The sequence below is a fragment of the Vombatus ursinus genome, unplaced genomic scaffold (assembly GCF_900497805.2).
Source record: "Vombatus ursinus unplaced genomic scaffold, bare-nosed wombat genome assembly UNPS02014791.1, whole genome shotgun sequence".
NCBI classification, from domain to species: Eukaryota; Metazoa; Chordata; class Mammalia; order Diprotodontia; family Vombatidae; genus Vombatus; species Vombatus ursinus.
In genome coordinates, this window is record NW_020954569.1 from 74,074,513 (window position 1) to 74,088,023 (window position 13,511).

Consider the following 13,511-nt stretch of genomic DNA (forward strand, 5'->3'; position numbering starts at 1 on the left):
GAGCATAGATGAATGTCTCCCATATTCAGACCTCTAGGGAGAATGTGCATTTTTCTAAGATCATTAGGTACAATGTTTTGGTAATCCCATTTCATATTATACCATCTCTAAACTGAAAGTAACATTGAGTAGCCACGTGATACAGTGGAAAAATGGGAAAAACGGACACAAGAGGCATCTGAAGACAAAAGATCTGAGTTCAGATTCTGCCTTTATCATTTAATATTGTGTGACCTTAGGCAAGTCACTTAAATTCTCAGGGCCTCAGATTTGTTTTTGTTCAGTTGTATCCAACTATTTTGACTCTGTGGAACATATCACACCAATACCATCTATAAGGTTTTTCTTGACAAAGATATTGAAGTAGTTAGCCATTTCCTCTTAAAGTGGGTAAAGGCAAATAGAAGTTAAGTGACTTGACCCGAATCACACAGCTAGTAAGTGTCTGAGTCTGGATTTGAATTTAGGTCCTCCTGACTCTAGGCCCAGCACTCTATCCACTAAGCCACTTAGCAGCCTTTTACAAGTTACTCATCTGTAAAATGATGAGGTTAGATGTAATGGCCTGAAAGGTTCTTCTCAGCTCTAAATCTATGAGCTTTTAATCTAGAGGCCATCTAGTTCAAACTGTATCGGAACAGGAATTTCCTGTTCAACATCATCCCTGTGAAGTGGTCACCCAGCTTCCACTTGAAGACTTCTAGGGATGGGCAACTCAATACCTTTACAAAGCAGCTCATTCCACTTTCTGAAAGTTCAAATTGTTAGGACATTTTCCTAATTCCTAATAAATTTCCTAATATTCCTAATATTCTAATATTGAGCTGTAATATACCACTGATACTTTTATCCATTGCTTTCAGTTTTGTGCCCTTGGGCCAAGCAAATTAGTCTAAAGTTAAGGTTAATGTATTGTAGCTTATCTACTTATTTTTCCTCTGGCTTTAGAATAGAATCATAGTTTTGGAGCTGGAAGTAACCTCAGAGGTCCAACTTACTCATTTTTCAGTTGAGGATACAGACCCAGGAAGTGAAATGACTTGCTCAATGGCAGAGATAGTATTTGAACTTATCATCTAACTCAAAATCTGGTGGGGTTTTTTTCCCATTCCTCCACAATACCCACTTTGATAATCCTTTGTTGTTTTTTTCTTAAATTTTATTTATGTTATTCTGAACTTAAGAAGTAAAACCAGCATTTCCATAACATATAAAATAGAAAAAAAGATGATTGTACGTGAAACATGAAATCTATTATGTACTACTTGCTATTCCTTTTAAATATATAATAAAGTTATCATATAACTTTTCTTTCTTTTTTTCCCCTTCACCCTGTCCCAAAGAAGGTTACCATTAGACACAAATATGTATATGTGTAAAACCATTCTAAACATACTTATATTTATCAGTTCTTTCTCTGAATTATCATAACTCAGACTACTTTTTCGGTTTGGATAAATAATACTTTATATACCTTAAATTTACCATAGGAAAGTAGTCAAAAAATTCCAGGGAAATACCATCAGAAATCATTTTTAATTAATGACTCCTGAGGAGAAGAAAGAAATATTTTTCTCCTTGTTAAAACTCACTCTTTGGTTACAAAGTAGGCTCTGAAACTTTTTTAGTGGTCCTAAGGAAATCTGCTTCTTATCTCCATCACCATGGCCTCTGGGAGAGATGAAACTTTTCAAATGTGTAGAGATAATGAAAAATTTTAGTCCTCTTGCTTCAACTCTGACGTGAATTGACCAATCAATCAATAAACATTTATTAAGTGCCTATTATGTGCCAGCCACTGTGCAGCACTGGGGATACAAAAAGAGGCAAAAGATAGTCCTACCCTTAAGGAGCTTACAATCTGATCTCTAAGTTTGTTTCCCTCTATGCTTTTATGGGAAGTATGAAAGCCATACTATACCCAGCTCCAAACGGAAATAGGACAGACTATGTGTGTGTGCTCGTATGTGTGAGTGTACATGTTTATGTGTGTGTGTGTGCATGTGTGTGTGTGTGTACTTCCTCACACATTTATGTATGTTGGGGGTTATTATTTTGATTAAGCACAGGGAGAATGAGCAGTCACATGTGACTGATGTTGATTTGCTCTTCTTTCTTTCCAAGGCCAACTGCAAGCTAATGCTTATTGTGAAAATCCAGATATAGTATTAATTGGCAACAAAGCAGATCTTTCAGACCAGAGGGAAGTCAATGAACGGCAAGCCCGAGATCTTGCAGACAAATATGGGTAAGTTAGTTATTGCTAAAATTCATCCCACTCTGCTGGCTGTGGCATAAGAACCTATACTAGGGCTCTTCCATGAGATTCATGACACATGAATCAATACTCAGCAGTGGTGTGTATGAAAAGGGACCCTCCATGATTGTAAGACTTCTGGAGGAGCTCCAGGGAACAGATACAAACAAAAGTCAGGCCCAGCCCTGCCCTGAATCAGCTTATTCTCCAATATCAAAGATACCTTTTTGTGCCATTGGGGTTTTGTTTGATGGATGGATTTGGTGTGGCTGGCAATTAAAGGCTATAGGAAGAAAACTCGATGAATATGAATATCCTCATACTTACCCGGTCTGAATGCTTCTTAGAACAGATAAAATTCAATAAGCTCTGGATTGGGGATTATTAGGCTTCAATTTGTATCTTGTCTCCACCACTTGGACAAGTTAATACCCCTCCTGCTCTCAGTTTCCTCATCTGTAAAATGATAGGGCTGGACTGAATGATCTTTGAGGCAGCTGGGTGGCGTGGTAGATAAAGTGTTAGACTTAGAGTTGGGAGGACCCGAGTTCAAATCTTGCCACAAACAGTAGCAATATGACCTACGGCAAACCACTTAACATGTTAGCCTCAACTTCTTCAATTGTAAAATAGGAGTATTAATAGTGCCTACCTCAAAGGGCTAATTCTGAGGACCAAATGAGATAAAATATGTAAAAGCACTTTGCAAACCTTTATGTGCTATATGAAAGTTAGTTATTAGCTCTCACCTACAGTTTTAACATCATTTGACTTGTTTAAAAAAAGAAAGGTGGTAGCAACTGTACAATTGTTGTGGTCCTTGTCTCTTCCTGTGGGAAACCAAGGTGGTATTTCCCAACCCACCAGGCAAGGAGATCTATCAGTATTTTTTAACTTTTTCTGAGTCTTTTTTAAAAGTTATATGGCTTTGTAGTACCTGTTTGGCAGCTTATAATGACATTTTCCCCCTCCTCTCACGAGTATTTGTTGTCTGTTATTGTCACTGCCAGCATTCCCTATTTTGAAACAAGTGCAGCAACAGGGCAGAACATCGAGAAACCCGTGGACACACTTCTGGACTTAATAATGAAGCGCATGGAGCAGTGCGTGGAGAAGTCACAAGTCCCCGATGCGGCCAATGGAGGAAATTCAGGGAAGCTTGATGGGGAGAAACCAGCTGAAAAAAAATGTTCTTGCTAGACTTCACCTTTTTAAACTGATAATCAAGAACCTCACCCAAATAGTTGATCAGAAAATGGCTGACAAGCCACATAATTGATGAGTGAGCCTTGCACAGATACATTTTATTTTATTTTCTTCCAGGGAATGAATTTTTAAACACCACCGTGATCATCAGTATTCAGTGGACTGGACTATGAGCTATAAGGCCTGACAGGTCTGAGTCTGAGCTTTCCCAACACAATCTCTCCATTAGGGACATTCAGTCGATTCTTTCAGTTGTTGTTTTGTTGTGTTTTTTTTTAATTTTACAGAAGCATTGAAATCCTCCAATAAGTAAATGAAAAGTGGGAGGGAGCCTAAAATCAGAAAGAAAGGAAATCACTTGTTGCATATGAGTGGGGAAGAGAGGGGAATGATAAATTGATTACTGAGAAAGAATATGAAAAAGGGCTTTTCTTAGATTATTTTCACTCATATGGAGACTAATGATTCATACTTTTGTGTTTGCATTGGTAATAATGTATTAGCTGAAGAAAATCTGCGAGTGACAAATTCTCTGGAGTTCATTAAAAATGACCTTATTTTAGGCACACAGTATGTAGCTTGCCCTATTAAATTACTGATAAGGTGAATGGGAGGATAAATATCTAGCTTTTGATTAAATTCAGAAAATTGTGTGATAATGTCATTTCTGTGTTCCTAGTAAATGGCAAGTAGAAGATAACAAGATTAGATAAGATGACATATAGGCAAAACAACCAACCCAAAAAAGAGCATGGAAGGTTGACATTAGCTAGTACAGAAACGAGACGTATAAGGTGTAGTTTTCTGGGAGAGCAATTTAACCAGACTTCATGCATGTCCAAGTTGAAGCTGATGTTACCATTGGGGGTGACATTGAGAATTCCAGGGGCTTCCATTTCCTGTGAAAGGTCGTGAGGCAGTATAGTGTTCACTCAGCAACACATTTTACTTTTTCCACTAAATGTCACTCAGACACATGGAGTTTCTCCTTCTTGGAATGTTATAATTAAGTTTCATTCTCAAAGAAGTCATCTATGAGACTATTGGGCTTTTCATCTCTTCTTTGTAGAATGAACCTCAGTGAAATATTTTGTTTTCTTTAAAAGTAAAAAGTGATAATTAATTGTAGAGGATTAGGAAAGTCACAGACATCCTGAACCACACTTTTCTGCCACCCGGTTCTTTTTGTCAAAAATGCCATTCCAACTCAATTGATCTAGAACTACTGAAAACAAAGGATCTTTGCTTGGGTTCCTTCTGAATTTGCAGATCTTCAGGAAGACTATGAAGATCAAATCATGATATGGTTCAATACATATTTTTATTTTTACCTATTTCGAGGAAAATGCAAAGTATGGAGACACATTTGGGGAGGAGAGAATGAAATTTATTTAGGTAAGTTCATCCCAACAGTGTATTTCACAGGGACTGGTTTATCATTATGGCTAAGCTATTATCATATTTGATCCACAGCAATGATATTATAAGGTCTTGATAAATAAACATATAAAAACTTTCCCATGGAACCTCATTCTTTACACAATGTTCTAGTCACTCTTAACTATGAATTAGGTGCCTGATGAATATTTTACTTTATTTAATAGAGATAAAGATCCTTAACTTTTTTTCCCCTTTCCTTCAGAGTAGATACTTTTTGAAAACCATTAACTGATATCTACGACCATAGAAGTGGGAGAAATGTTAATGATTATCTTCTTCATTTGTTCAGATAAAAACATAGTTTTCCCCATCCCACGAACAGTGTCTTCTCTGGCCATTCCCATTTCCTTCTATCTCTTATGCCTGAAATCTCCAGTTTTTCCACTTTTTGCCCCTGCATTACTCTGATAGATAATTGTCAGCTTTTATAGGGTCCAAAAAGATTGTGTGTTCAATTAGATGACTTTATGTCTATTTTTATTCATAGTCCCTATATGACCTCTTAAGTTTTGCGGCTCTTCATGCCAAAGAACTATTCTCTGATAATTTGGGAATGAAGTAAAGGATCAACATACCAACAAAGCTATTGGACCCAGACTTGAGGTGGGAGGGACATGGGTAGATGGCTGTAGTGTGGACAGTCTTTGGAAAGGGCCAAACTGTGACGGTAATTTAATTACCGTCATAGTTTACTTAATTTAATTAAGTAATTTAAACTATAGTTTCACCTTCTGTTTGTAACATCCTCTTTGGCACACACACACACACACACACACACACACACACATGCACGCACATGCAGAGTCTGGGTACACTTCTGATTGCCAGTTCTGTCCCTCCAAGATAAAGTCCAGAGCTCCTTCTTCACATTATTTTGGCACCAGTAGATGATAGACTTTTTTTTCCTAGAGAGACACTATTTTGAAGAATTTAGACAGCTCTGCTTTAAGAAAAAATAAACCCTGTGTTTGGGGGAAAATAAACCAACATGAAATTCCTTCCCCTTTAAAATTCTAGCCAGCCAGTGTTTCTTAGTCACCAAGGCAATGTTTTTTTTTGTTTGGTTGTTTTTTTTTCCCTCAATGCCTCTGGTTAGATTATATTATATTGTTGGAATTGTCCAAAATGTATGTAAAGCTCTTTTTCCAGTGTAGAAATCATCTCTGTTGGGAATCTGCACTGGTTTGATGTTTACATTGCTCTTACCTGGTGCCTCAGATATCTCTGTGACCAAAATTGGCTTTAGCCACATGGTATATTTGTGGTAATATTGTATAGATTGGCAGCCTCTCTTGGAGTTTCTTACAGGGCTACAGAACTCTTGACAATAACTCCAACTGAAGTCCACCTGTCATAAATCCAGCTCACTGAAATTGCCAATCTTCATTTCTTTGCTAATGTTCCCATTAGTCAAATGTATTTACCATAATTAAAGTTCAGGTTTATCCTTCAAATGGCAAGCCCTTTGGTGAAAATAGGTTGAGCAGAGTTGGATTACAAATTCTCTTTTTTCCAGTTTGGGGATGGTAAACCTTTGTGGATTACCAGCCAGAACTCCAGAATGCTTTCCTTACCATGCAGGGCTCTGGATAGTCAGTATCCAAATAAAATTATTCAGAGGACTTTGCAGACAGTCAGCAATCTAATTAGCCTGCTTTCATGCCATGCTAAGGTGTTGGCTATCTCCTACTGCCAAAACAAACAAACAAACAAAAATAAAGATCAGTGTTTTCAAAAGTGTTTGAGTGAGGACATTAACTCTGAATAAATTCATCACAACCTGACCAGAAGGGCTGTGTTAGTTGAATTTCTGTGTTTTAGTGGCTATGATTTTGTCATCCAACTAAGAACATTGTCTTGTATTGCCAAAGTATCCATTTGGAATGCTTTAGGTGAGGTTTGGGATAACCACTCCATAGAGAAAATTCTTATTTTTGATCTTTGCAAGGAGGAAGAAAAGCCAGCTATGGGGAACGACTTGATATTTTTCTGTGAATCAAGGAGTATTTTTAAATTCTGAATAAAGTTGATTTGAAAACTTAGCCAAAAGTGTCTCTGCACTTAAAATTCCCTTGACCAATTTACCTGGTCAGACCTTGAAACACGTTGTCATTTTTAAAAAAAAGTTAAGTTCCACAAAGAAACCCCAGGAAATTCATGGGATAAAATTATGTAATGAGTGCTTCATTTAACCAGTGATCAAGGGGCATGGGCTCTGCTCCCCAGCATGCTGTGTGATCATGAAGGACAGCTAACTTCTCTTTGTCTCTGGTTACTTAAGTAGGCAGGACTCCCTCTTGATCCTTATGAATCTCACATAGAAGGTATGAGATCTAAGACATATCATATCCACAAAGCATTTTGGAGAGAGAGATGTGGTATAAAACACAAGATACAAACACGGTCTAGGGAGAAACTTTGTCTCCCTGACCCAGGAAGATTTGAGTATTGGATTTATCCATCGAGATAATGATTTTTCACTTTTAACTACCAGTGCCCTTTAGACTATTAATAGAGTCAAATATTTTTAAAAATCTAGATTGCATGTCTTAGTAAAGCTTTTCCATTTCCAAGGAAATCTATAATATCTAAAGAGATCATTTTGGAATACATCAAGAATTTTATTTCTTTCTTGGATTTTTTAAAAGGTGATTTGAGCATATTTGAGGCAGGGAGAACAGAAGAATGCTTAGGCATGGTTTGAACACTGAGCACTGAGTGGAGAGCATTGTTTGCTGAGCTAAAAGGTGCCCAGATGTTTAATGAAGCCATGAAAACAATGATCTAGTATGACAGCCTGAAGAGAGACGTTAGCTGAGCAGCCTTTTATTAATCTTACTGACTAAGGATTCTTTTTGGATACCAAAAGACAACCAAATTTGGGATTATATTTGTGTAGCCAGAGGTAAGTAAAGAAACATTTTGTTAAAGTTACGTGTGTTTAGGGGATAAAAAGAGTTATGTTTAAAGGACTGATTCTATGTAGAATAAAAGACATTGGCAGGGAGCTATTTTGTAAGAGATATATGGAAAATATTTATCAATCACTTTTCTCCCCCAGAAAATCATTTAATGCAGGGGGTGGGGATGGAGGTGGGGAGGGTTGGATATACAAACAAAAGAGGTATTTCACTACTGGGTTTGCAGTTGGCTATATTTGGAGAATATTTCCTTTATTCTGTGTGAATGATGTTTTTCTTTTCAATAATGCTCTTGAGGGACTTAAGGAATAGCATCCCAAAGACCTTTTTCAGTGAAGTTCATGTTCAAAGCTAGAGGTATTTTTCCACTTTCCTATTTGAAGAAGAGGTCATAAAATTCAATTTTGGAGCTGTGAGACTGAATAACAGGATGACTCTAACAATGACATTTTTAGGTGATTTTTTTTTTTTAGGCAATCAGGGTTAAGTGACTTGCCCAGGGTCACACAGCTAATAAGTGTCAAGTGTTTGGTCTGAGGCTGGATTTGAACTCAGGTCCTCCTGACTTCAGGGCCGGTGCTCTATCCACTGTGCCACCTAGCTGCCCCTAACAATGACATTTTTAGAAGAAATTTCCAAAGAAGTAACACTTTGGTAGGATCTTTTAAATTTTGCTTCTCAGGCAGAATAGTTCAGTAAAGAGGGGATTGGACAAGTTGGAGACCTTCCCTGCCACTAACTTGCTGGTCTTTTAGCAGATCATCTCTCTGTAGGCCTGTTTCCTTAAATGAAAAATGGTTAGGTGACCCCAAGGGTCAATCTAGCGCTAGCTGTCTCTGATTTCCTTTACTCAGCTGAACACATTGGCAATGACCCACCACCCCCATGTATTCTAATGTCGCAAGAATAGATTGAACATGAACTGAGATTTCCATTCTTAATGATTGATTTAGTTTAGTTTACAGAGTGGCTGTTGTCATTAATTGATGTTAGCTAAGGCAAAAAGCTGTTTATCTGGGTGGCAAAACAATGTGTTTAAGCTTCCTCTTCAGTTATGCTATTTTTAAAAGGCTCTTTTGCATGCTAAGAACAATCCAGGCCATCTCTGCTATCATGTATGTATACCTGTGATTTCACAGGTGTAGGAAACTGCCAGGGTAGAAATTCCCTCCACCAATGTAGATCATCAATTGTTTTGCAATTTCTAGTTGCCTAGGGCATTTGGACTTTAAGACACCCAGTGTTAACTGGGTCACATAGCCAGTATGGGTCAGAAGTGGGACTTGGACCCAAGTCTTCCAGACTCTGAAGTGGCAAAGGACAATAGCCATGAGTTCAACCACAAACATGGGAAAAGTGGCCGGATAAGGAAAATAAAATCACCTTAATGGAAACCTTAGTACTCGTGTACCTTGGGCCTCCTCATTTGATCTGTGTATACTTCTTTTCAAGTACAGCAAAATAAGAGATGAGCTCTCCTTCATCTTTTATTTCCTTGTGTACTTCCTTTGAGGCTGCCAATTGCATTACCTTAAAAGTATATGCCAACGTGGTAAAACTCATCACTGTATAATAGGGCTTTTTTGTGAACATATCAATGTAAGAGATTCTGGCTGTATCTGCAATTATTTATGGAAACTAATTTGTCCTATTCTAGTCATGTTTTTAAAGATAACCATTGTTTTGACCGTAATAGTCAAGTGTTTGCTGTTTCCCAAATTTACCCTTAGATAATGGCTTCCCTAATGTTGAGTTATCTTGTGCAGTTTTCTTGTTTTACATCAGTCTTCACAGGTCTATAGATGTCTTATATTAGCACTATGAATGTAATTTAAACCTTTTAACATTGTATTTTCTCTCTATATGCCCCTCAGTAGACTGTGGTGCCTGACACTGTCATGTTATCATTTTGTTGTACCAAAGTTCCTATGGCTTAAAAAAAATTGTCCAATGAATCATTGGTGTCTGGGTTTGAATAATATGGTCAAGGAATGTATCCTGTGATTGTTTCTGCACTTTTCAAATAAAAATGCATTTTTACCAGTTGTGTTGTGTACCTGGGAAAAGTGTATCCCAGTGTTTAAGTTGGCAATAGATGAGAGGGATAAGGGGGTTAATGAGAAAAGATAAAAATGCAACTTCATCCCATTAGTGATGGGACATTCTTGGGACATGCCAAACTCCTGGGATCCCCCCCCCCAAATAAGAAAAGTCCTTTTGAGGTACTTAGATTCTAATTAGATAATATTCACACACACACACACACATACACACCCACACACCGGATACATACAGAACAGATACAAAGCAAATTTAGAGGGAAGAAAAAGCTCCTTGCATAAGGTAGAGATTGACTTGAGTCTTGAAAGAAGCCTGGGATTCAGGGAGGTAAGAGAGAATTCCAGGCATGATGAATGGTCATGCAAAGGCATGGAGATGAGAATTGGGGTATAAGGTGTGAGAAAAAGCAAATAGACTGGAGTGGTATGATTGGACTATAAAGTGTAAAGGAGTAATGTTTAAGAAGACTGGAAAAATAAGAAAGGGGCCAGGGTGTAAAGAGCTTTAAAAGCCAAACAGAGGAGTTTATTAGTTGGTCCTAGAGGTGGTTAAGAACAACTGGAGTTTATTAAGTTAAAAAGGGGTGCGTGACATCATCAAGACTCACGCTTTATGGAAAAATCACTTTGGCAACTGTATGAAAGATGAGCTAGAATAAAGACTTGGCAGGGAGACCAATGAAGAAGTTAAAGGGAGTGGTCTAGCTGAAGGGTTAAAGTATGGACTTTGCTAGAAACTTTATTTCACATTTTTAAAATTGCTTATGACTGTAGTGCTCACTTGTAAGTGCTTCCATGTCCCAGAAATTAATAAGGTGCAATTAACCAAAAGAATAATGAATTTTCATACTCAAAAATTACCATTATCCAAAGAGGGTAAGGGTGGAGGCAGAAGTATGGTTGGTTTGATATAGATAGATAGATTGATATAGATATACACAGATACATACATACACATTAATATACAATTCATACACATGTGCACTTACATGCACCTATACATGTATGTGTGCTTATTTACATGGTATGTATATATACATATAATATATAGGTATAATATATACATCTACATATCCTACATATGTATATTATATATAAACACACCAATATATATGGTATAATTGGAATATATTGGAATATCTAATATAGAGGTGTGTATATAATTAGGTGGCATAGTGGATAGAATGCCAGGCTTGGAGTGAAGAAGCCCTGAGTTCAAATCTGGCCTCAGATACTTCTTAGCTGTGTGACTCTGGCAAATCACTTAATCTTGTTTGCCTCAGTTTCCTCACTTGTAAAATGAGCTGGAGAAGGAAATGGCAAACCACTCTAGTATCCTTGCTAAGAAAATTCCAAATGGGGTCACAAAGAGTCAGACACAATTGAAACAAGTGAACAACAAATATAATATATGGTATATATTGGTATTTATATATGTGTATAGACATATATGTGTGTATATATATACACATACACACATACACACACCAGTAGCAATCAGATTGCCTGGTTCCATCTTAAATAAAGCAAGACAAGTCATTACAATGCTGACTGCCTGAAAGTTACAGATGTGCCCCATATTGAGAAAGGAAATAGGGCACACTGGCATTAAAACTCTGCCCATAAACAACAGGCACTGTATGCGTGGGTTATTAAATTCACAGGTCCTCTGATTGAGGGTATTGTGACTTCTGGCACTCTCATGGAGAAAATTTCCCCAGCCATAAAATGTGAGGGTCGAGCTAAATGATCTATAAAATCCTTTCCTTCTGAATCTATGATCCTGTAAATTGAAAGTGTGAGGATAGATGTCAAAAGGTTAAAAAAAATTGAATATATTCTTCAATAAACAAAGTAGGAAAAATGTAGAGCTCATAGAGAGATAGACATACTCTTTTATAAAAGGTGAATGCAGCTAAATCTTGTTTCTGGTAGCTTCAGATAATAGCTTAGTTGTATACAGCCCAAGAAACCAAATGAAGTGACCATAACACACCTGAAAGCAGGTCTGGCTGTAGTTAGGACAGCTTTGTGGTACAGATCTTTGTAAAGATGGGCATGACCCTCTTATATGTGGCACATCTTTGGATTACTCTACAGGTCAAGAAACAGAGGGTGCATGGGGCAAACCAAAATTGTGCCCATTTTTTTAGTACATGTGTAGAGAATTTTACCTTTTAATCTATAGATTTAGGTGAAGTAAAACAGAACTATTAAGTAGACTAATATTATTGACAGTTGCATGCTTTATATATATGTACATATATACATATGCATATACATATATATATGTATATGTTTGTGTATTTATATAAAAAAAGCCTGGTGCCTTTCTCCCACCTTGGCAGGAGCAGGAGAAATGGGATACCTGGGAATTGATTCATTTGGCTCCCTTACCCTATCTCCCTCAAACCTTCCACCACCACCTCATCTATAAAATCAGGAAAGGATGCCAAAACTAGGTCTCCATTCTTTAAGGTCATCTCATCTTCTTGGGGTGTGTGAAAGACAGACACCCGGCTCACAGTTTGTATGCAAAAGTCAAAGGGAAGAGTACTAATAGCTCAAATGAACTCAACTAGGGCTCAACTCTCCATCTACATGGAAGGCTGGAATTCAGATGGACTTCTGAAAAGTCATTTTGTGCTGTCTCCACTTCCTAAAAGATACCCAGATGCAAGTTCTGCCCAATCACAAAAAGCCCATGAGGGAAACAAAAAGGATATGACTCAGAATAATTTTCAAAGCTTAGGATATGAATAATGAAAAACAAACAAAATAAAACCCACCAATACTGGTTTTGAAAGCTCAGGAACATAAGATCTTTTAAAATTTTCAGACAGTAGAAATCGAATGCTTCAAAGAAGCTAAGGTGGAGTAAAAATGTAGCCACACTATTTTAATTTAAGGCATATCAGTAAATAATTTAAATTGCCTAAGAGTAAATATATAGGGGCATCTTCATCCTCCTAATTAAAATCATTGAGCTTAAAAGCCATCTACTTGTTAGCGCCCCTCTTTATTTGCAGGCTGAATTCTTATCCTCTCACTTCTCTAGCAAATGCTATCTTCGGACTAAGAAAAGAATCAGTCCTATAGGTTGATGTTAATTTTAACTTTGACCTTTAAGATTTCCCCCTGGTCAACATTTTATAATCTGGAACCAAACTGGGGGAAGAGATGGGGAAACTCCATTTCTAGAGAGAAAGTAATATTCTGAACACTTAAGAAGCCAATTCTGTTTTCAGGAATAATACTATTAATGCCTAACATTTCTATACAACTTGAAAGTTTGAGAAACACCTTGTACATACACATCATCTCATTTGAACTTCACAACATCCCTGGGAAATGGGTTCTTTTTTTTTTCTTCTCTCTCTCTCTCTCTCCCTCTCCTTTAACTATCCCCATCTTCAAAGGTGGAAATTGAGGTGGAATAAAGTTAAATTCCTTATTCCAGGTTGCATACCTGGCAAAGTGCCTTAGGCAGAATTCAAACTCAGATCTGCCTTAGTCTAAGGCCAATGCTCTACCTACTAAGCCACTAAGTCAAGCTATTTTTTTAGTTTTTTATTATTTTGGGAGGAAAGAGGGATATTTATTTATGTGTGTGTGTGTGTGTGTGTG

The 13,511-nt window shown here is 37.2% G+C and overlaps 1 protein-coding gene across 7 annotated transcripts in view; it reads left to right on the forward strand.

The window, feature by feature from the left end:
- The window catches only part of RAB27B (RAB27B, member RAS oncogene family), a 203,701-nt gene extending 199,932 nt beyond the window's left edge, over positions 1 to 3,769 (forward strand). For all 7 annotated transcript variants that reach the window (XM_027869120.1, XM_027869118.1, XM_027869121.1 and 4 more), the window contains 2 exons: positions 2,125 to 2,248; positions 3,268 to 3,769. In XM_027869120.1, the coding sequence (XP_027724921.1) occupies positions 2,125 to 2,248; positions 3,268 to 3,457 (314 nt within the window). In that variant the 3' untranslated portion in view covers positions 3,458 to 3,769. The remainder of the gene's footprint in view (positions 1 to 2,124; positions 2,249 to 3,267) is intronic.
- Positions 3,770 to 13,511: the final 9,742 nt, after the last annotated feature.